Source organism: Plasmodium malariae, assembly GCF_900090045.1.
Source record: "Plasmodium malariae genome assembly, chromosome: 11".
In the NCBI taxonomy this organism is placed as follows: Eukaryota; Apicomplexa; class Aconoidasida; order Haemosporida; family Plasmodiidae; genus Plasmodium; species Plasmodium malariae.
The window spans coordinates 1459579-1481539 of NC_041785.1; the positions used below are offsets into that span (position 1 = coordinate 1459579).

Here is a 21961-nt window from a genome sequence, read left to right on the forward strand (position 1 = left end):
ATTTTAATGTGTTAAAATTATACAAAATGCATTGCATAGTATTTGCAAACATATTTTTGATGATAGCACTTGCGTATTATGTTCGACATCACCATTTAGATATTAAAAAAGATAATTTTTTGAATGTAGTACAAGAGGGGGGAAATATTAGTTTAATTATTGCACACCCAGATGATGAAGTCATGTTTTTTTTTCCAACGCTAAAATTATTATTTGATAAAAAAAAAAAAAAAGAACTTTTTCTTTTTTCTCTTTCAAATGGGAATTATTATGGAAAGGGAAAAATTAGAGAAAAAGAATTATTTAATGTTTGGTCATACCTAGGGGGAGAGAAAAATAATTGTGAAATTTTGGATGACGACCAAATACAGGACAGCTGGAATTTCTGGGATGAACAACATCTTGCGAACGTTTTAACAGACTACTGCTCCAAGCGCAACATAAAACTGGTAAATTTAAGGCGCTACTTGTGGATATCCATATGCGCATGTTTGACTACATATTAGTTTGTATATTTTTGTGCGCGTTTGCTTGTACATGGTAGTTTGCACGTTTGCATGTGCATGATAATGTGCTCGTTTGCGTGTACTTATGAGTATGAAAGAGATAAAACGAATACATTTTGTTATTAGGTTTTAACCTTTGACAAATATGGAGTATCAGGACACCCAAATCACATAAGCATTTACAACAGCGCGCGGTAATGTGGCTAGTGGACGCAAGTGTATATATATATACATACAGATGTACATATTAATAAGCACGTATACATGTCCACACTCCTATATACGGGGGGGGGTTAGACTCTCATATTTGATTTTTCATTTTTAGGTTATTATCAAAAACGAAAGATGTAAAAGTTTTTACTTTAAATTCAGCTAATTTAATACCTAAATATTTGGGATTCTATTCTTTACCTTTTATTTTACACACTAAGTACCTTTCTAAATTTTTAAAATATTGAACACTTTTTTTCATTTTCACAAAATGCGAGCCATTATTATTTTTCTCTTTTTTGTTGCCTACTTTTATTAGATTTCTTATTACCGCCTTTAATCCTTTTTTGTTGATGAGGTGAAAAAATAAAACTCAAAAAAAAAAAAAAAAATATATGGCGTTATTTGGCTATTTAACTATTGAGCTATTTTTCTAATATGTTATTATGCTATTTTTCTATTTAACAATTTTTCTCTTTTTTTTTTTTTTTTTCGTTTTTCTTCCCTTTTAACAGATTAATGACCCTATACAAATCGCAGTTTGCCCATTATCGTATGCTATTTTGTCTAATTTCGCAGTACTATATCAAATCACTTGAAGACCAGCTATTTGGTCTAAATGGCTTTTACGCATTGCTTCGTTGTTGTTATTATATGTGAATTTATTTATGTTTGCCTACATATTCACATGAGCAAATATCGATGCACTAATACCAATGTGTACGTTTTTCTTTTCCCCTTTACAGGTATGCCTATTTTAATAGTTTTAACTTATTAAATGAGGTATAATGGTATATTATTTTAATTTTTTAAAATTAAAAAATTTGCAAAAAATAAAATTATTTATTCAAAATTTGTGAGTATTATATTTACTTGTAAAAATTGTAAAAATGTATGAGCGGTTTTGAGTATGGATATATTGGTATATACCTAATACATACATACTACATAAGTGTATATATATATATATATATATATATATGTAAAAAATATGCATCCATAGAATTTGTGTAGTATTCTTTTAACAGTATATTTTGTAAGTATAATATATATACCTACTCCCTTTTTTTCTTTTTTTTTCCAAATTTATTTTAAATTATATACGCAATGATTAATTGATGAAATATCATCATTTTATATCAAACATATACGTAAACATATATATATCTATATATATATATATATATATGTACGTACATATGCATTTGTATGTATATACTATATAAACGTTTTGTTAAAAAAGTATGTTACTACTGTATTTAAAACGAAAAAAAAAAAAAATAGAAAAAGTGATGTAAAAAATGTAAATAGAAAAAATAAAAAAAAAAAAAAAAAAAGCGGGTAGTTGCATTTAAAATAAGCATTTTTTTTTTTCTTTTTGTTTGAAAAAAGAAAAAAAAAAAATGACAATATAATAAAATATTTATAAAAAATAAATAAAAAAAATAGAAATCATTTAAAAAAATTCGTATTTATCTTCTTAAAGAGAAGATAAAAGTATAATACAAATATTGGTTTTCCATGCCCAAATTAAATGTTTTAAAAATACCGTTAGATATTTTATTAACGTACTTTTCCACACATAATAATCGGTTAATATAATATAAATAAACTTCCCAACGGTGGCTTAAATGAAAATATAACTTCCCTAGCTTATTACAGATACACGAGTAATGTATGTAAATGTACATATGCACGTATGCTCATTCGTGCATATGTGTGTATGTGTCTATATACCTATAATGCATTATTTAATAAAGTGTGTTCATATATATAACTAATTTTCATAAAAATGACAAGAAACACATGCAAAGCGGAATTACTGCTAAAGGGCATACATACTTATCTATTTTAACACGCCCATATTCTGTATTATGCTGCACACCACTGTGTACTTCAAATACTTAAGTATACATATATATTAATTTAAATTTCATATAATTTCTGTCTTCATGTTGAGCTAAAAATGTACATATAACGAAATTTATTTGTGCTCCTTTAAAAAAAAAAAAAAAAAAAAATACTACTTCGAATATTGATATTATTTCCTCTATACATATTCACTTAATACATGTATATAATCCTCTTATACACATGTCCCTAAAATATCTCCAAGTAAGGTAAGAAAATATTATGGTGTACATTTTCCCATCATTTGTTCTCTCGTCTGTTCCAATCCGTTCCACTCTATTATCAATTCGCAGTTCAAAATACTCTGTTCTTTGTTTTGTTTTCAATTTCCCTTTTTTTTTTTTTTTTTTTTTTTTTTGCGATTCTAATTCGTTTACTTAATATGCTGTTTACACCGGTATTAGCGCTACGAAATGTCAGCACTGCATAAATATTAATACTACAAAATTCTGTTAAATATACAATGAAAAATAATAATGGGGAATGAGGAAAAGGTGTAACGGTATGACCTTCTCTTCATAAAAATTGGTTACGTATGTACTAGCCCCTTAAGTAATAGCGATTTATAAAAAATTAACCCCATAATGATCTCCACATACAAATATAATACACATATAAGTCTGTATACATATCCATTCTTTACATTCCATTTAAGTAAATTATTTTTTCTTTGAACTCTCCTTTGTGCCATTTGACATAATTCAATAGAACCGAATTTTCTGAATACGTGCTAACTGTTATATATGAGGAGATCCTTTTGTGCTATATTCTTAAAGTGCTCCCTCTTTCCATTTGAAAAATTATAAGCATATATATATATACACATATACATACACATATACATACACACATACATACATATATACATACACATATACATACATATATACATACATATATACATACACATATATATACACATATACATACATATATACATACACATATACATACGTATATACATACACATATACATACGTATATAAGTACCTATACACACACACACACACACACACACACACACACAAACGTATGCCTCGCTTCACACAGCAGTGGTTAATAGCAAATTTATTTTAAAGAGTCAAGGCTACTTAAAAATGGATTAATTATTTAAAAAAGAAAACTAGAAGATTTTTTAAAATGTGCACTGTACAATATTCCTGTGAATAGACGAATTCTTCTTCACCTGCTCGCTGTATCTAAATCATCATTCCTGTTTGTTCCTTTCCGCGTTCATTACAAAGTTCTGCATATCATCTAAATTTATATGTTGCAATATATTATCTCTGGTTCCACTAATATTTCTACTAATTGCATTAACATTTTTGTTGCCGCTATTCGTATTAATGTTACTGTTGATGTTGCTGTTGATGTTACTGTTACTCTTACTATTGTCTTTACTACTATTGGCATAGTCCACATTTCCCTTACAAATACCATCATCTTCATTTCTGTTCGCCTGCATTGTGCTCGAATTGCTTGACGATTTTTTTCTCCTATATAAAATATATTCTTGGACCTTATTTGTTCCACATGTCTCCGAGCTGTTGGTTATCTTCTTAATATCATAATCAACGTTATCTAACGCACAACTATTACTTCTTACAAAGGTCGTTTCATTTTTTTTTTGCAAAAAATTGTTCTTTCCTTTAATATTTAATGTGCTGTTTCTGTCATATTCGCTATTCCTACTATCACTATGAAGGAGTTGCTTACCGCTATTATTACAACTATCATTATTATTGTTAGCATTAGTATTATTATTAACCGAACTACCATTATTGGCGTTGCTATTGCTGCTATTAGCACTACTGTTGTGCATAATGTTGACATTTCCGCAAAAATTGATTAGTCTCTTCTCCATATCTTCACATTTTACACTCTTGTCTATGTTAAATATGTCGACGTTAAAATCACTCATAGAGGAATAACTTGGATTTCTACTAAATGATTGGATCTTTTCATTATTACTGTTGCTCATATTAGCAGTTCGGTCTTTATTACTTGGATTTGATTTATTTGCGAACGTGCAGCACTTTGTGTTTTTGTCATATATGCTTTTATTTAATTCACTATTACTACTATTATTATTATTATTATTATTATTATTATTATTATTATTATTATTATTATTATTATTATTATTATTATTATTATTATTATTATTATTATTATTATTATTATTATTATTATTATTATTATTATTATTATTATTATTATTATTACTATTATTATTATTATTACTATTACTATCATTATTATTACTATTACTATTGCTATTACTATTACTATTGCTATTAATATTACTATTATTATTATTGTTATTATTATCACTGTTATTACTATTACTATTATTATTATAATAATAATTATTATTATTATTATTCATTTTATTTTCCTGACTGTTCATGCGAGATTTTGAAAAATTACCTCCTGCCATGTTATCATCTGGTACATTTTTCTCTACATAGGAACTATTTTTCAACGAATTTTTCATATTGTTCAGATAATTTTGAATGATAGATTTTTCTATATCGTTTTGGTTTATTATTCTATTTTTATCAACACAAGTTAATAAGTCTAAATCTGAACCTTCACCAAAGGAATTGTTTATTGATTTTTTTTTTGTAACTCTCACAAATTCTTTGGCTTTATGTAAAAAGTGAACATTAAATGACTCTTTGATGAAATTTTCATTATGTGTATCTTTTATTAATTTTTCATGATATGGGTTAACGCGCAAATTTATTTTTTTCATATTATTATTACTGTTATTGTTACCACTATTGCTGCTAATATTATTATTGCTACTGCTATTACTACTGTTATTATAATTATTATTATTACTGCTCTCTTTTAGATTACTATTTGGGTTAGAATCTTCATCACTATAATCATTAGTTTCATTCGATTTTTTTTTTTTTATTTTTTTTATTGTACTTTTAATACACTTTTTTCTTTTTCCTGTAATTGACGAAATTTCATCATTTATTATTTCTCTCATTTCTTCCGTTAAATCACTTCTTATTTCTATAATATCCTTCGTCTCTGAACAATCAGAGCTAATGGTTAATGGTTGACTATTTAACAAATACGTTAACTTAGATTTAGAATTAATATTTATACGGTCTTCATTTTTATCCTCCTCATTTTTCGTACCACAATTATCACTATTATTATTATGATGCTGATGATTACCACTACAACTATTACTACCATTAATATTAATCATACTGTTAATATTAATATTATTATTATTACTGCTGGTACAACCCTTTCTATTTTCTCTTTCCTTCTCTTTCTTTAGTACTTTTTTTTTTGTAGATATTAACATGACCCAATTCATTTCACGAATACATTCTTCCAAAATATCGTCTGCTTTATCTTGGAAAAAGTTGTATAAACTTTTAAATTTAAAAATTGACATGTTCTTATATTCCTCTTCTGTATGTTCGTCTTCAATTTTTTTGCTATTTAGTAGCTCTATTAAATGCTTCAGCTTTTCTCTCTTATCTTCATATTCTTTCTTTTCCTCCTCTGTTAGTTTATCACAATGCTTTCTAAAATGTGCTAACTTTCCTAGTTGAACTGTTCCGCACTTGGAGCATACGGCTCTTAAGAACCTTCTGGTTTTCCCTTTGGAGCTATTTTCATTGTTATTGTCGTTATTGTTCTCATTATTGTAGTTATTGATGTAGTTACTACTGTAGTTATTGATGTAGTTATTACTAAAGTTATTACCGTAATTGTTACTGGAGCTATTAATTTCGTTATTATTCTCTCTATTACCATCACCCCTGTTCATATTAAATTCCGTCTTCACGTCAAGATTTCCATTATTCAACGAGACGTTCATTTTTACATTATCATTGGAACAGTTAACATATTTCTCTTCACTGTTCGTATGACTACTCTGCTTCCTATCGTTAACATTTTCGTCCTCATGCCCCTTGTCCTTACCTGTGCTTTTATCAAAACCTATAATATGATGGTAATCCTGGAAGTGTTTCCCCTGTTTGTCCTCCTCTGATTTTATTACTCTTCTACCTGCATAATGGCCATTATCATTCTGATTACTAACACTTGTCATACCCTCCTCCTTATCATACCTACCACTTTCTTCACCATCGTCTATATTGAAATATTTGTTATCTTTGCATGCAAAGGGAATGGTACAATTTGTGTTATTACAATTACTATTACTTAAAATGGTCTCTTCGTTTTTCGTACCTTCTTTGTTAATTAGGCTGTTTGATGAAAAACCGCATTTCTCAGAATATTCCTCGTTCTCTTCTTTGGTTCCGATATTTAATATATCCTCCTTGTCATTATTATTTTCTGCTTTATATTTTAAACAGTTTGAAGAAGAATGTTCTCTTATTGCTCCTCCTTTTTTGTCCATACTTAAAACTCCATCTTTATTATTATTATTATTACTTGCAGAATTATTGAAGGTAGAATTAGCGTAAAAATAGGACTTATCTAATTCTAACGGGTAACAACATTTCCCTGGATATTTATAATTAGCATGGCATGGTAATTTACAATTTTCACATAAAACCAAAAGTTTATTTGGAAGTTTTGTATGCAAGAATGTTGTTGATTTTTTTTTATTCGTCTCTTTACTATTATCTTCTTCAATTCCCTTTTGTTTGAGCACTTTCGCATGTTCAATTCGGTTAATTAATTCTTTTACAAAATTTTTAGGGAAAAGATTTTCATATGCACTTCTAAGCTGCATTTCATATTTTTGATCTAAAGCATCTATTCGTTTTCTATTTTCGATAATGAACTTATCTCTTTCCATTTGTTGAGCTCTCTTCCTTTTCTTTGCTTCTAACTCTTCTTGTTTACTATCATGTAACTGACTTCTCAATTCTTTTTGTAGTTGTTTTTCATTTTCTCTCTCTTCTTTTGTCATTTTTCTTCTTTTCTTTTGTTCTTCTACAGCTTTGCATTTAGAACATAAAAAACATACCCAATTTTGAGGAGTAAAATTAACACCTCTTTGACGTAAATTATGATAATATTCTTCTCCAACATAATACCTTACATAGTCTGGCGGAAAGCAGTTATAACAAAAACTAGTTGGGCAAGTAGCACAATGAATTAATAAATTACCACATTGAGAAGATTTTCTAAAACATAAACAACATTCATGCCAACTACATGTCCAAGTCTTTTTCACATTCTCATCTTTAATACCTTCACATAATTTATGATACGTTTTAGGGCAACGAAAACAATTTATCATGTCCCCATAATCTATCTCAATATCATTATTATTTCTATCCTTTACTACTGCTTTATAATTTTTCGTATTATTACATATGAAACATCTATATTCATGTTTTATTTGTTTAACTTCTTGTTTCCTTCCCCAATATTCCGGTGTGTACATATTTTGTGGTTTCTTCCTTTCCCTTACGGACCTCCACAATGGGATATCAGAACCTGCAATGTTCGAGTTATCTTGGTTTCCACTCGCTGTACCAACACCACTACCATTACCACCATTGTTGTTATTACTACCAATGCCATCTTTCAAAGAAGCTGTATTTTTTCCTTTTCCATTACTACTACCACTACCAATAGTATTATTATTCAGGTACAACTGATCATTTCCTTCTCCATATACTGGGCTATTATCATTCATATTATTTGCATTGTTGTTCCTCATTTCTATCTCTTCTGCTTCGTCCATCATCACTTCGTCTATATCAACCCCATTATAATCGTCATTATCATTAGCATCATCATCATTTTCCTCTTCATCATCTTCTCCTCCTCCTCCTTTTTGTATATAAATATCACTACCTTCTTTTATGTTGTTTATTTCTTGTTCTATAGTACATTTTTCTTCTTTTTCCAAATCTATACCATTTATTATAGGTAATTTCCTTCTACCTCTTTCAATAAAAAATTCTAATGGCAATTCATGTGTACTCTCAACATGCATATTTTGAATAGCTGCCTTACCATGTAACATTAATTTTCTTATTTCATCTGATGATAACTTCTCTTCAAAATTATCTAACATATCTTCATCATCTTGTGTTTGTACAACTAACTTATCTAATTTCAATTTTTGTTCTCTTCTAAATGCCATTCTTTCTTCTACTGTCCATTCTGTCATTAATTTCCATACATTCACTTCTCTCTTCTGACCTATCCTATGTGCTCTATCAATTGCTTGTAAATCGATAAATGGATTCCAATCCTCGTCATACATTATAACATGATTTGCTGCTGTTAAATTTATTCCTAAACCACCTGCTCTTGTACTTATTAAATATATAAAATATATACTATCACTTAGATTAAATTCACGTATATCTAACTCTCTAATCAGTTTGTTTGTCGAACCATCTAATCTCATATACTTCCAACATCTGTACTTACAATATTCTTCCAGTTCGTCTAATACTAGTTGAAATTGTGTAAATATTAGAACTTTATGCATTTTTATTTCCCTTTTATTGCTACTGTTCATTTTATCATCACAGTTAGTTTCGTCCTTATCATCAGTTCCATGTTTTGTACTACCCTCTCCCAACATTCCCTCTTCATTATCACCCTTTTTCATTATGACTTTGTTTTCCCCTTCGCTCTCTTTCTTCATATCGCTAATATCCACCCTCTTGTTATTATCATCCTTATCAGATACCTTCGTAGATGGTTCGTTTGATTTTTCCCCACTGCTTGATGATGGCTCCTTTTTCTCACTCTTAAAAAATTCCTTGATGTTCATAATTTTGCAGTTTGTACCGAGAGTAACTACGTTACTACTTCCGCTTACATTGCCGCTAATATTGCTGCTATTACTGTTGATTTTGTCACTTCCACTCTCACTGTCTTTGTTCTTTCCTCCTTCTTTATTACCGACATTGTTTGCCGCAATATTCTCGTCGTACTCCTGGTTCTCTTCTTCACCTATCTCTTCTTCCTCCTTTTCATTTTCGCTAGTATTATTTCCCCCCTTTCCTCCCTCCGTCTCTTCTTCTTCCCCTTCCTCGTCATCATTGCTGTCAAAAAGGGTGTTATTATTACTATTCGACTTAACTGTACCTTTTTGGCTGTTCTTATTTTTGCAATTGCCATCGTTCTCGTTACATTCACTATTTTCTTCATTATTATCCTCAGGTATATTCCTATAATTGTGGTCTCGATTATTCTTTCCTTTTTCCTTAACGTTCGCGTTTCTTCGATAGTTATAATGTGATATATTGTTGCTACTACAACTACTGGCTTCCTTCAAATATTTTGATTTTCTTTCATACGATTTGACACTGTTATTATTTTTAAAGTGATCTCTAACTTTATCATAGATACATCTTTTTTTTTTATAAGGACACTCATTATCAATAGATACAGTATACATAAAACTTTTTAACATATCTTCATTTTTGGAAGTAGGTTTAAGATCAAATTTACCTTTATTATATATTTCCATAAATAATGGACTATTTTCTAAAGCTTCAATTTTTTTAAATTTTCCTGAGTGTTCTCTTTTTTTTTTCTGTGCATTATTTTGTTCTTGTATTTTATGATAATTATAAGCAGCCACTTCTTTTTTGTGTTTCTCAAAACTTACAGAATAATTTTTCACATACTTACAATTTTCATAATGTAACTGACATAATAATTTGTCTATAAATATTAGTTTAGAGGATGATTCAATATGTTCTTCCCCTGATACATATTTTAATTTTAAAGCATCATTTTTTACTTGTTCCTTAACATCTTCACTTTCTTCTTCAAAAAATGCAAATAATTTTTCCATCTGTGATGGTCTACTTACAATTCCTTTCGGATGTCCACATATAATTCTCATTTTTATAACTAATCCTAGTAATTTTTTTACACTTACTTTTTCCTCTACCATTGATCTAATATCTAATAATCTTTTATACCAATGAGCTGACAAGCTACCTAGTGGTAACCAAACATCGTGGAAAAATTTTCTAGGTAATATAATAGCTTGCTCTTTTAACCTCCTTAACATAACCTTATCTAATAAACAACGTATTGACTTCAAATCTTCTTCTTTTATAGTAGATTTCAAATCGATATTGCCAATATTTACATTCATTTTACTTCCACTGGACGAGGTACCATTCTGTGTATTCTTTTCCTCTTTACTACTATTATTACTATTATTGTTATTTGCACTACTTTTCTGGTTAGCATTAATTTGAGATGCATTCATGAACGCTTGTTCAATTATTTCAGAATTTTTAAATATGTCTGGAAACATAAAATTAATTAGAGTAAACAATTCTGCTGAATTATTTTGCAGAGGTGTTCCGGTCAATAATAACCTCATATTACCTACTACTCTATCCATAGAATGTCTAATTGCACCACTTTGATTTTTAATTCTATGTGCTTCATCTAATACTATACATTGCCATTTGGGTATAGTTTCAACGAAAAACTCTTCTTCATTTTTAACCGTTTCGTATGTTGTTACATATAAATCGTACAAACCCTTTTCAGCTAATCTGTCCTCCTTTGCATGTGTTCTTTCATTTTTTGAACCACATATTTTAATACATGTCAAGTGAGGAGTAAATCTATGTATTTCTCTTAACCAATTACCAACAGTAGATAAAGGGACAACTATCAAATGAGGGCCATCTATCTTATTACATTTTAAATATGAAAGAAAACATAAAGTTTGTATAGTCTTACCTAATCCCATTTCATCTGCTAAAATAGCACCACCTGTTAAAAATGATTTTAACAACCATTCAACTCCATCCTCTTGATGAGGTTTTAACTGAACATTATCAACCAATGGACGTCTTTCAATTTTTCTTCCATTAGGATAATAGACACTTAAAAAAACAGACTCGATAAATTTACATGCATTTTCATTTGCCTCATCTTCTAAGGATGATATATATTCATCAAATTCTTTGGAGTCTAGATCCAAATCTCTCTTATTGTTACTGCTATTATAAGTGCTACTACTATTATTATTATTATTACTACTACTAGCAGTATTATGGCTATAATTACCTTTTTCCATATCGTAATACTTACTACTTCCTTTTTTACTATTATACCCACTATAGTTAGTACTAGTAGTATTACTTTTTAAATTGTAAAAATCATTTTTAAAAGTTTTTGTTAAATTAGCAAAAATTCGTGGGTTTACAAATGGTTGTAAATCTTTCCTATGTGCAAGTAAGAATCTATTTCTGTATTTAATAATTTTGGATCTCCAAAAACTTAATTCTCTTTGTCTTTTTTTCATAATTTCTTGTATTTCATTTTTTGTCCATCTCTTATGCCCTTGATTTAATAAAGGGTCTTCATTCTTACAACAAGGGCATTCCCATTGATCTGATATATTATCGAAATCTAAATCTGGTAAACATGTTGGGTGAAAAGAATTAGGGCAAAAATCGCAGCCTAATAATTTCCCAGGTCTTTGACATACATAACATGTCGATGAATTTACATGTTCACCATTCATATTATCAATTGTAAATCCTTTTCTCATCCTTCTTATATCTAAATTTTTATGTTCTTCTGGTTTACATACAGGGCAAAACCATTTTTCCGTTTCTGGTTCAGCTTGTAAACCTAAACATGTAACATGATAACTATTGGGACATCCATCACATAATAATAAAATAAGGTTCGATGATTTCTCTCTACATATTTTACACCTATCTTCATTCTCAGGTATATCGTCATCTTCATTCATACATTGGTAACACACATAATTTTTTATATCTTTTAATTGATCATTGTCAATTAGACCCTCCGCTTGTAAACATTCCCTATGAAACTTTTTCTTACACTGTTTACATTGAATACACTCATCTCCATCTTCAAAGTTTTCACGACATAATGTGCACCATGTTTTTCGTATTCTCATTTTAACCAGAGAGAGGAAAGGACATATATACTATACATATATATATATATATATATAATACATTTACACGTATGTATATCTTTATACAAGCATATGCGTACATACGTACATACATATATGCTTATATGCTTGTATGTTTTTATTCTTATACACTTGTATGTTGTTATGCTTTTTTATCAGTTTTTTTGTGCTTAATCTATTGGCCCATAAATGGTATTTTCACTTATACGTACTATTCATTTACATGTAGGTATAAAAGTACATACACGTAGGTATTTATGCATATACGCGTACATACATAAGTACGCACGTACATATATGCTCTCCTAATTAATACGTAAAATATTAAATTAATAAAGATTTATAAAAAAAAAGGAAAATAAAAAGGAGTACCACGTATGTGAATAGCATATATATAATATATAGATATAGATATATTTAGTATGTATCACAAAACGAGAAAACGTTTTACATATAAAATGAAAATGGTCATTAAAGTAACGGGCAAAAGAATTTTTAAAAGTTGAGAAAAAAAAAAATAGAATATATGTACAATGGGTATTTTATAAATGTGAATAAATTACCATTTAATGAACTTTTTAAATTTCCATAAAAAAAAAATTAAAATAAAAAAATATAGATAAATGTATATATATATATATACATAAATAAATATATATATATAGATGTACGTATATATATATATATATTTATGTATACGTTTGTATATGCTTGTATAAACTTGTATAGGTTTGTTATATATATATATATATACTCATAAATGTAAACATTTGCTATGTCGTATTTTACTCAAAAACATGTAAGAATTTAATATGATATATATAAAATAAATATATACATATATATGTACATATACCTGTACATGTATAGTTATAAATATTATATTATGTAATTATATATATATATACATTTATTTTCACGCATAAATAAAATGTACGTGTGCAAGTTCTATTTGAATATAATAAGCATATATATAAATATGTAAAGTATAAATACATGTATGAAGCACTCAAATATAAGTTTTCATATAATACATTAAAATTGTAAAAGTATCAAATTATATGTAATGATAAAAAAAAAAAAAAAAAAAAAAAAAAAAGTTTCATCTACATGCATTTACTAAATTTTTTTATAAACATATACAGAGGTAGCGATTTCTCATAATTCCTTTAAAAAAAAAATAGTAAATAACATATATATGAATATATGTACATACTTATTAGCAATGTACGAACACATAAATATATGTAATTACGCATGAATATATACATATTTACATAGTATGCGACACGTATATTAGTGTATGATGTGATTCGTTATCTATACATGTGAACGTATGTGTTTGTATGTTCATATATATATATATATACATATATGTGTTAATTCGAAAATTAAATTATTCTTCATATTAACTAAGTGCGAATAAAAAAAAAAATATAAGAGAAAGAGTTCAAAAATATATATAAATGTCAAGCAAATACAAGATTCATAAACCAAAATAATTTTTCATACTATAGAAAAAAACAAGATCGATTTTACTGAAATGAACCTAAACACATTTATGAATGTATGTAAATTTTATATAAAAAAAAGAAAGAATTTGTACTACTAAATTATTATAAAAGGAAATGAAAAAACATTAATAATAAAAAAAAGAAAAAAGGAAAATACATAAACACATATTAAATATTATTATGCATATATCATATCTACAATGTACTGTAATAGCAGCAATATATGGATCAAGTTTGTAGTATATATATATATATATATATATTATATGTTTATGTAATAATATATAATTTTAAATATATTTATGTATGTACGTATATATGACCAAACATTTTTTTATTTACACCAATGCCAACGCATACGTTTTGTTAATTCAAAAAAAAAAAAAAATAAATAAATAAAATAATAAAAGAAAAGAAAAGGAAAAAATTTATGAAAAAAATAATAAAAAGGGAGAAAAAGAGAAAAATATTCATTTATGAAAATTTAAAAAAAAAAAATCAGTGGAAGTAAAAATAATCATAAACTTGTGTGCGAAGAAATATTCATAAAAAATGAAAAATAGAAATATGGATATATTATACATATGTATAAAATATTTACATAAACGTTATAAGTGTTGCAACGTTTTTAAATTTAACACTAGAAATGCATTTTATGTATGTAAACGTGTCATATATATATGTATATATAAATAAATATATGTATTAAATGTATAGTGTTAATATATATGTATGTACGCTTATATTACATATATTTGCATATACATATAATATATATATATATATATATATATGTACATATACAAGTATATATACTGCATTTGATATGTTTTAACATAAAATTTTGAATGTAGGGGAGATTTAAAAATTACTTTAAAAATATGAAGGTATTTTATATGTATCTAGTTACATTCGGAAACAAATATAATTCTACTAATATGTTTGCTTCAAAATATTCTAACTGTAAAAATATTAAAAGGTTACTTATTTTTTAAAAATTTCTCCATCTTCATAATTGCATTTCCATTTACTAAATGAAATATGTATTAACAATATTAAATACTAAAATAAAAATAAGTATAAAAGCAAATTGAAAAAAAAAAAAAAGAAAAAAAGAAAGAAAAATGTATTTTATTTTATTTTTTTTTGTTTTTTTTTGCCTTTATGTACATTTCTTTATATACCCATTTACATTTTTACGTAATATTATAAGGATTTAAAATTTTTTTTTAAATTTACTTATAAATTAAGCTCAACACATGTGTATTATTACTTTTTTTTTTGTTTTATTTTGTTTTGTTTTTTTTTTAAATTCCATATTCTTCAAAACGTAAAAAATAATAGATATTCATTTCCAGTTATTTAGGAAAATAACACTATATATGAACATTATATATATCAAATATCGTAATTCCACGTTTTTATCGTTAAATCAAGCAGTTTGTTAACCCTTTTTTCCATATAATATGAAAATTTAATGATAAAGAATGCACTATAAGCACACAAATATTTTTAAATTTAAGTATTTATATTAATGTATAATCAAAATGACATTTGAATTGTGTGTATACCTGAAAATAATCTTTATAAAAATTTTTATTATTTCTATTTTTTTTTTTTTTTTTTATTCAAAATTATGTCCATCTAATATTTTACACATTTTTTTTTTTTTTTTTTTTTGTCTTACAAAATTATGAAATATACAAACATAAATAGAATTACATAGAGCAAAGTTCACGTGTATTAATCCTAAGCGTTAATAAGAGAAATTTAAAAAAGTATCAAAATGAAGGAAAACGAGGCATATATATGCATGAACATATATATACATACTCCTACACGTACGTATATATAAACATATGTGTGTTTGTTTATTTACACTTATTTCCGTGTAAATCTCGTTTACAGAATAGTGTTTTAACCCCTATATTTATTTCTTTTATCACATAAAGTTATGTTTAATATGAAAATATAATTTTTTTTATATAGCATGAACATGTATTTTTTTACGTGGTTATTTATTACATATATTCTTTTTTTTTTTTTATAAAAAAACTAAAAAAAACAGAATGCAAGGTATTTGTAAAAAAAAGGGAAATTATAAGATGATAGACACAAATAGAGTGCATACGTGTATGGGTATAAATGTATGTATATATATGTTAACGCATGTATCCCGCGTATATTTCAGTTAATGAATCAAAATCTAAATAAAGCTAATAACTATACTTAAAAAATGTGTATATTCTATCGAATAGAGTTATTTTTTACTACATTATAAGGAGGTAGTTGCATACATATAAATACATACATACGTACATACATATATTCTATCTATATATACAAATACGAAACTTAAACATCGTTTACATATATTGCAAAAATTAAAAATTGAATGTTTTTTTTTTGTTAGAGCTATAAGATATTTACCATCAATTACAGCAGACTCGTTAATTGGGTATTCTTTTGAAAGAGGTGAATTATGGAGTAAATAATACTTCAGGTATACGCAAAAGTGAGACGTATGTCTTATATGTATATATATATGTGTGTATACATATGTCTATATATAGACATATATGTATGATTGCATATTTACATATATAGATATAGTTATTTTATATCAACTGTGCGATGTCATTACTGAGTTATCTATTTTATGCACATGACAAATATCGTGAAAAAGGAAACGTAAAAATATTAATTAGAGTTGTTTAATTAATTCGTTTTATAAAATATATTAAAATCTAAAATTAAAATAGCAAAGAAACGTGAAAGAAAGGGATTGGACTTAAACTGTTGAGTTCTTTGAAAGAAAAGCAAAAAAGGAAAAGACTCTAGAGAAAAATAAAAATATCATAGTATAATCCTAATATAATTATAATGCATAAATAATAACTAGGATTATAATGTTTTTCATAATTATTTTTTTTTATTCTATAAATATAAAGCTGCTTTTTTTATTATACTTGGTCAACAACTTTTATGTATAACATCATTTTTCTCATAATGTACATGCACAGAGATGTATGTTGTGCGAATGTCAAATTTACATCAACTATGGTTATTAAAATAAAATGGTTCATGTTACGAATAAAAAATTAATTTGAAAAGGTTGTTTCTTTATAATTAAGAAATAGAGAAAAGAAAAAAAATATATCAATAAATTTAATTTTTATTATGTTTTTATTTTTTTTTATAACACTGAAGTTAAGAAATAACCAAAATTTAAATGGAAATTTTAAAATAAAATTTTTTTTTTTTATGAGCGAAAAAGAAAACCAAAAACTGTTCAGCAGTGTACAATTAGAGTTAGATATTTTCATATTTGACTATAGCATATATATGTTTATGTGTTTAATTATTTCACTGGAAAATGGAAAATACGAATAATATAAATGCGACCTCGTTTATAAAAAGAAAAGCACTTAAAATTATGTCGCATTTTGTTATACAACATAAATGTTCGCGTAAAAGAAAAAAATAGGTGAAAAAAAATATCAAATGAGAATAGATGAATATCAGTACGTTTCTTCCTATTATTTTCGTTCTCCCTAGTTTTAAATTTTAATTAATTTAATTCTTGCGTTTCATAATTCCAGTCCGCTCTGCAACATGGGCATGTCAATTTATTTTGTCTCATCCATTTTTCCATACAGTGTAAATGAAAATGATGACCACATTTTCCAAAAGCTGGTGGGCAACCACTTCCTGGCCTAATACAATTTGTACAGGTGTTTTCTAAGGCGTTATTGCAAATAGCACACACGCTGTCTATGGATGATCCGACCCACTTCCACCTTGCAACTGCATGAATTTTTCTTACAGTAACTTTCGGCATATTACTAATGTTATTCCTGTACTTTTCATTTTTTTAGCACATATCCATACGGTAAGTATGCTACATGCACCCACACACGCAGATATGAATAAGCAAATGTGGGTACATATATATATATATATATATGAGTATACTTATTATCTTACGTTGTTATTACTTCCGTATTTAATATTTTTCGTATTTAAAAAAAAAAAAAAAAAGAGTTCATTATTTTTTATTGCAATCTGTTCGTAATATATAAATAAAAATTAAAACGGTATACCCCAAAATGTACAATTTTAATATTCACTTAATATTTGTTACCATTTTAAAGGGCTTTTAGTCTGTTTTCTTTTGTTTTTTTTTACGAATTATATATTTATTTTTATTTTTACAATTTTTCATTTTTGAACTAGCTAAATATTGCTTAGAAATTCATCTTTTTTTTTTTTTTTTTTGTATTACATGAACTGTTCATAATTTAATTTTGTGAGTTCTTAATATTTATTCATCTTAATACAAATGTGGGAACTGCATTTTTTCTTATACTTTAAAGGAATTTCTTGATGATTATCCTCTTTTTTAGAGTTCACTAATTGTCCTTTTTTTTGAATTGGGCATATTCCCATTCTTATTATACATATTTTCATTTATGTTTCAAATTATGAAGCAAATATTAATGTGTGAAGTGTAAAATTTTTACTTTTTAGTATGGGGAGCTGAAATATTTTAGCATATTTTAAAAGCGTTTTTCTTCTATTATAAAGAAGAAAAAATTTCGTATGAATAATGTACATATTGGCATAAAGGTAATAAAAAATATTATACAATTATTAATTATTTCATGTTAATTTTCAATAAAAAAAAAAAAATGTAATAATGTATATCACAAGTAATATTTACAAAATTTTAACTGAAAGAATTCCATAAATTATGCTCTTTTTAAGTTATAGGGAACGTTCTCATGAGAGAAGTGCATATGTAAATGCACATTTGAGTATATACAAATATGTATCCGTACTTTTATATATGTAAGTAAAAATTATAATGCTTATCAATTTACTGTGGTACCAAAGAAATAATTAAGCGTAACATCTGGTCAAGCTACTAGTTCAAGTTTAAACAAAAAAAAAAAATTTCAGTATATACAGTCACACCGAACAAACCACCACTTAGTCCTGAATAATATGTGAGCTACGTTATCATTATACCTAATTTGTCGTTAAGTCAATAAAAGCGCATGTTTATTTAAAAAAAAAAGATATTTTGAGCAGATGAATATATCATCTTGTTTTGGTGAATTATACTTTTATTATATATATACATACATCTTCTATACTAAAAAGTTTTCTATAATGCGTTGAACACTTTTTCATTAAATTATATGAAACCCCATTTCTTGTAATTTTTTTCGTTTTGCGCTCCATTTTTTCGTTTATTAAAATGTAGAACTCAGTCATTCAAAAAATAATTTATATCAACTGTTAACACCGTAAGTTCATATTGCAACATGCTTCCAAATCATCCCACAAAATTTGTAGTAATTCGGAAAAAAAAAAATAAAATAACTGAGCAGAATAAAAAAAAGATAAAAGGAAAAGGCAAAAAAGAAGAGGCAAAACGCAAAGAAGTAATAAAGCACAAAAAAAAAATAATGCCATTTATAATATTATAAAAAGTGAAAATAATTTGCAGCATTATTATGTAACACAGGGTAAGAGACGAATATTGTACATCCCACAAAATATAAAAGATTAAGAAAACATGAAACGGAGCTCTTAATAAAAACTGTAACTTAAGTTTATTACACATTTGCATGCATATATCTGCTTTTATATGTATACTTATGTATGTGTACATATGATACGTACTATAAGCGTACGTGTGAAGGATCTGGTCCGCCAACTTAACTTTTAGCAGCTCTGAAATATCAGCAGACATTCTACACACCCGCTGCTATACGTTATTATGTGTATGTCATGTGTGCATCATGAGTATGTTTATTTCAAATGTCGAATATATATTAGAATATTGAAATGATAAATGTTTACACCATATTATTTTACTTAATTTTTATTTGTGTACAAAATTCTCACGAGAAAACAACAAAAAAATATGAATACATTAATTTACTGTCAGCTAAAGATTACAGTGACAAATTGCCAATTTTAAAAAAGAAATATAATATAAAAGACAGTGGTGCACAAAATGAAAAAAAAAATAATTATGTATTTTCCTTTTATGGAAGTACAGGATATGATAAGCGAAAAGTTTTAGAGCACTTATTTAACATTCCATGTGAGAAACGAAATTTTATAAATTTGGGGTTTCACCAAAAATTAGATCTATGGTATGGATATGATAAGAATAACAATTTAAATATTGTGCTTGATATTGATTTGTTAGAAAATAAAGAATTCTTAGACAATAACCAAACAATATATAATTATGAAAAACTGGTCGACCTTATCGTTGAGTCAACAAATAGTATTATAATACCACTCTCACTTGATGATATATATATAGAAAAGTCCTACCAAAAAGAAAATGGTAAAAAAGGAGAATCAGAGCAGGTATCGCAGCGAGGGAGTGAAAAACAAAAGGACTTTTCCAACCTTTATTTACCCAAAAAAATAGAAAATTTTTTAAATCAACTGAATGAGAAAGGGAAGAATATGCATATCTATTTTGTCTTGATAGGTGAGAGTAACAAAAAAATGGAGTTAAATAAACTATATAATAATTTTATGATTGAATTAAAACGTAATTTTAACAATTTGCATAATATATATTTAATGAAGCAAAATAAATTAAACTTAAGTTTATTGCAAAAAAATAATGTAAATAAATGTAAATTGCTAATAAACGATATGGAAAATGCGCTTAAGCAAATGAACATATTTAAAAATTTTTCCCCATTTAATCAAAACTGTGTATATAATATATATGTAATAGAAGAAGCGTATAATAAAACGTTAAATTATTTTGATGATGTATATTATGGATATGAAAAAATTATTAATATGGGTAATATAATTGAAGATTATGGTATACTGTTCAATAATCTTATAAAAAACGCTCTATTCTTTTTTCATATATTAACTCTTGAGCAAACAGGAACAACATTTAAGGATACTGTTTTGGAAAAATTGCATACACGATTTGTGTCTTTAATACGGAAACAAATAGTAAAGCAACTGTTATTATTAGAAAAAAAAATTATTAAGGATGGAAAAGAAATTGTCTTAAATAAACAATATGTAAGGAGAGTCAAGGATTTAATAGGAAAGGGTTATAAATTAGAAAATTTAAAAAAATCGTTAATAAAAAAATTTAATGAAGAAATAAATAAATTAGTTATCTATGATTATCTTAAACAAGACGATTCAAATAACCTCAAAAAGTTGGTGAATGAATTTGTCAATCAGTTTGAAGAAAAGATGGATCAAGTTTTGAACAGTTATGATAACTTAAACCAAAGTCCATTAAAAAGATTATTTGAAAAAAGAAAAATGACAGCAGAACAAGTAACGAATAAAAGGAATACATGGTTTAACCCTTCATTAAATATGAACCTAACCTTAACTTCACTTGTAAGGAAAGGAGGTTATGGTAATCTGCAGAGTTATTTTATATATGACTTAGGTTTACTCACATTCGTCTTTGGTTTTGTAAATGACAGAGATGTACCTGACATTCAACAACATGGTCAGAAAGTCCCTTTTTTTAAATTCCAACCAAAGATCAACCTAAAACTAAATTTTAACTAAGTCTAAATGAAAAAAAAAAAAAAGAGGGAAAAAAAAAAAAAAAAAAAAAAAAAAAAAAGAAAACGAAAAATTATAATATTAAAATGATATAATGTTATAGAATTGTAATGTTGTAATATTGTGAAATTGTAGTATTATAACACTGTAAAATGGTAAAAGTGAAAAAGAGGAAGCGAAAAATATAACACTATTTTCATATCTTTTTTTTGTGTTTTTTTCCCATTTGTGGGGTAAAATAAAAATTTTACCAAAGTTTTCAATGTTCGTATCCTGTTAATTAGCCTTGATGTACACGTATTTATGTAAATGAATTTATA

At 26.3% G+C, this 21961-nt stretch overlaps 4 protein-coding genes across 4 annotated transcripts; 2 read left to right on the plus strand and 2 right to left on the minus strand.

Annotated features, from left to right (window-relative positions):
- Window positions 1-26: 26 nt before the first annotated feature.
- Window positions 27-1505, plus strand: PmUG01_11038900 (N-acetylglucosaminylphosphatidylinositol deacetylase, putative; the record flags this gene model as incomplete). The annotated part of the gene is made up of 6 exons (XM_029006048.1): window positions 27-449; window positions 633-700; window positions 832-936; window positions 1036-1074; window positions 1232-1294; window positions 1463-1505. 6 exons carry the CDS (start codon window positions 27-29, stop codon window positions 1503-1505), a joined length of 741 nt encoding a protein of 246 aa, XP_028862576.1.
- A 2329-nt stretch (window positions 1506-3834) lies between these two features.
- Window positions 3835-12519, minus strand: PmUG01_11039000 (SNF2 helicase, putative; the record flags this gene model as incomplete). Its single annotated transcript, XM_029006049.1, has 1 exon — window positions 3835-12519. The coding sequence occupies one exon, from the start codon at window positions 12517-12519 to the stop codon at window positions 3835-3837; it is 8685 nt and encodes a 2894-aa protein (XP_028862577.1).
- Window positions 12520-17625: 5106 nt separating this feature from the next.
- Window positions 17626-17895, minus strand: PmUG01_11039100 (anaphase-promoting complex subunit 11, putative; the record flags this gene model as incomplete). The annotated part of the gene is made up of 1 exon (XM_029006050.1): window positions 17626-17895. The coding sequence occupies one exon, from the start codon at window positions 17893-17895 to the stop codon at window positions 17626-17628; it is 270 nt and encodes an 89-aa protein (XP_028862578.1).
- A 2015-nt stretch (window positions 17896-19910) lies between these two features.
- On the plus strand, window positions 19911-21644 carry PmUG01_11039200 (conserved Plasmodium protein, unknown function; the record flags this gene model as incomplete). The annotated part of the gene is made up of 1 exon (XM_029006051.1): window positions 19911-21644. One exon carries the CDS (start codon window positions 19911-19913, stop codon window positions 21642-21644), a length of 1734 nt encoding a protein of 577 aa, XP_028862579.1.
- Between the last annotated feature and the right edge of the window lie 317 nt (window positions 21645-21961).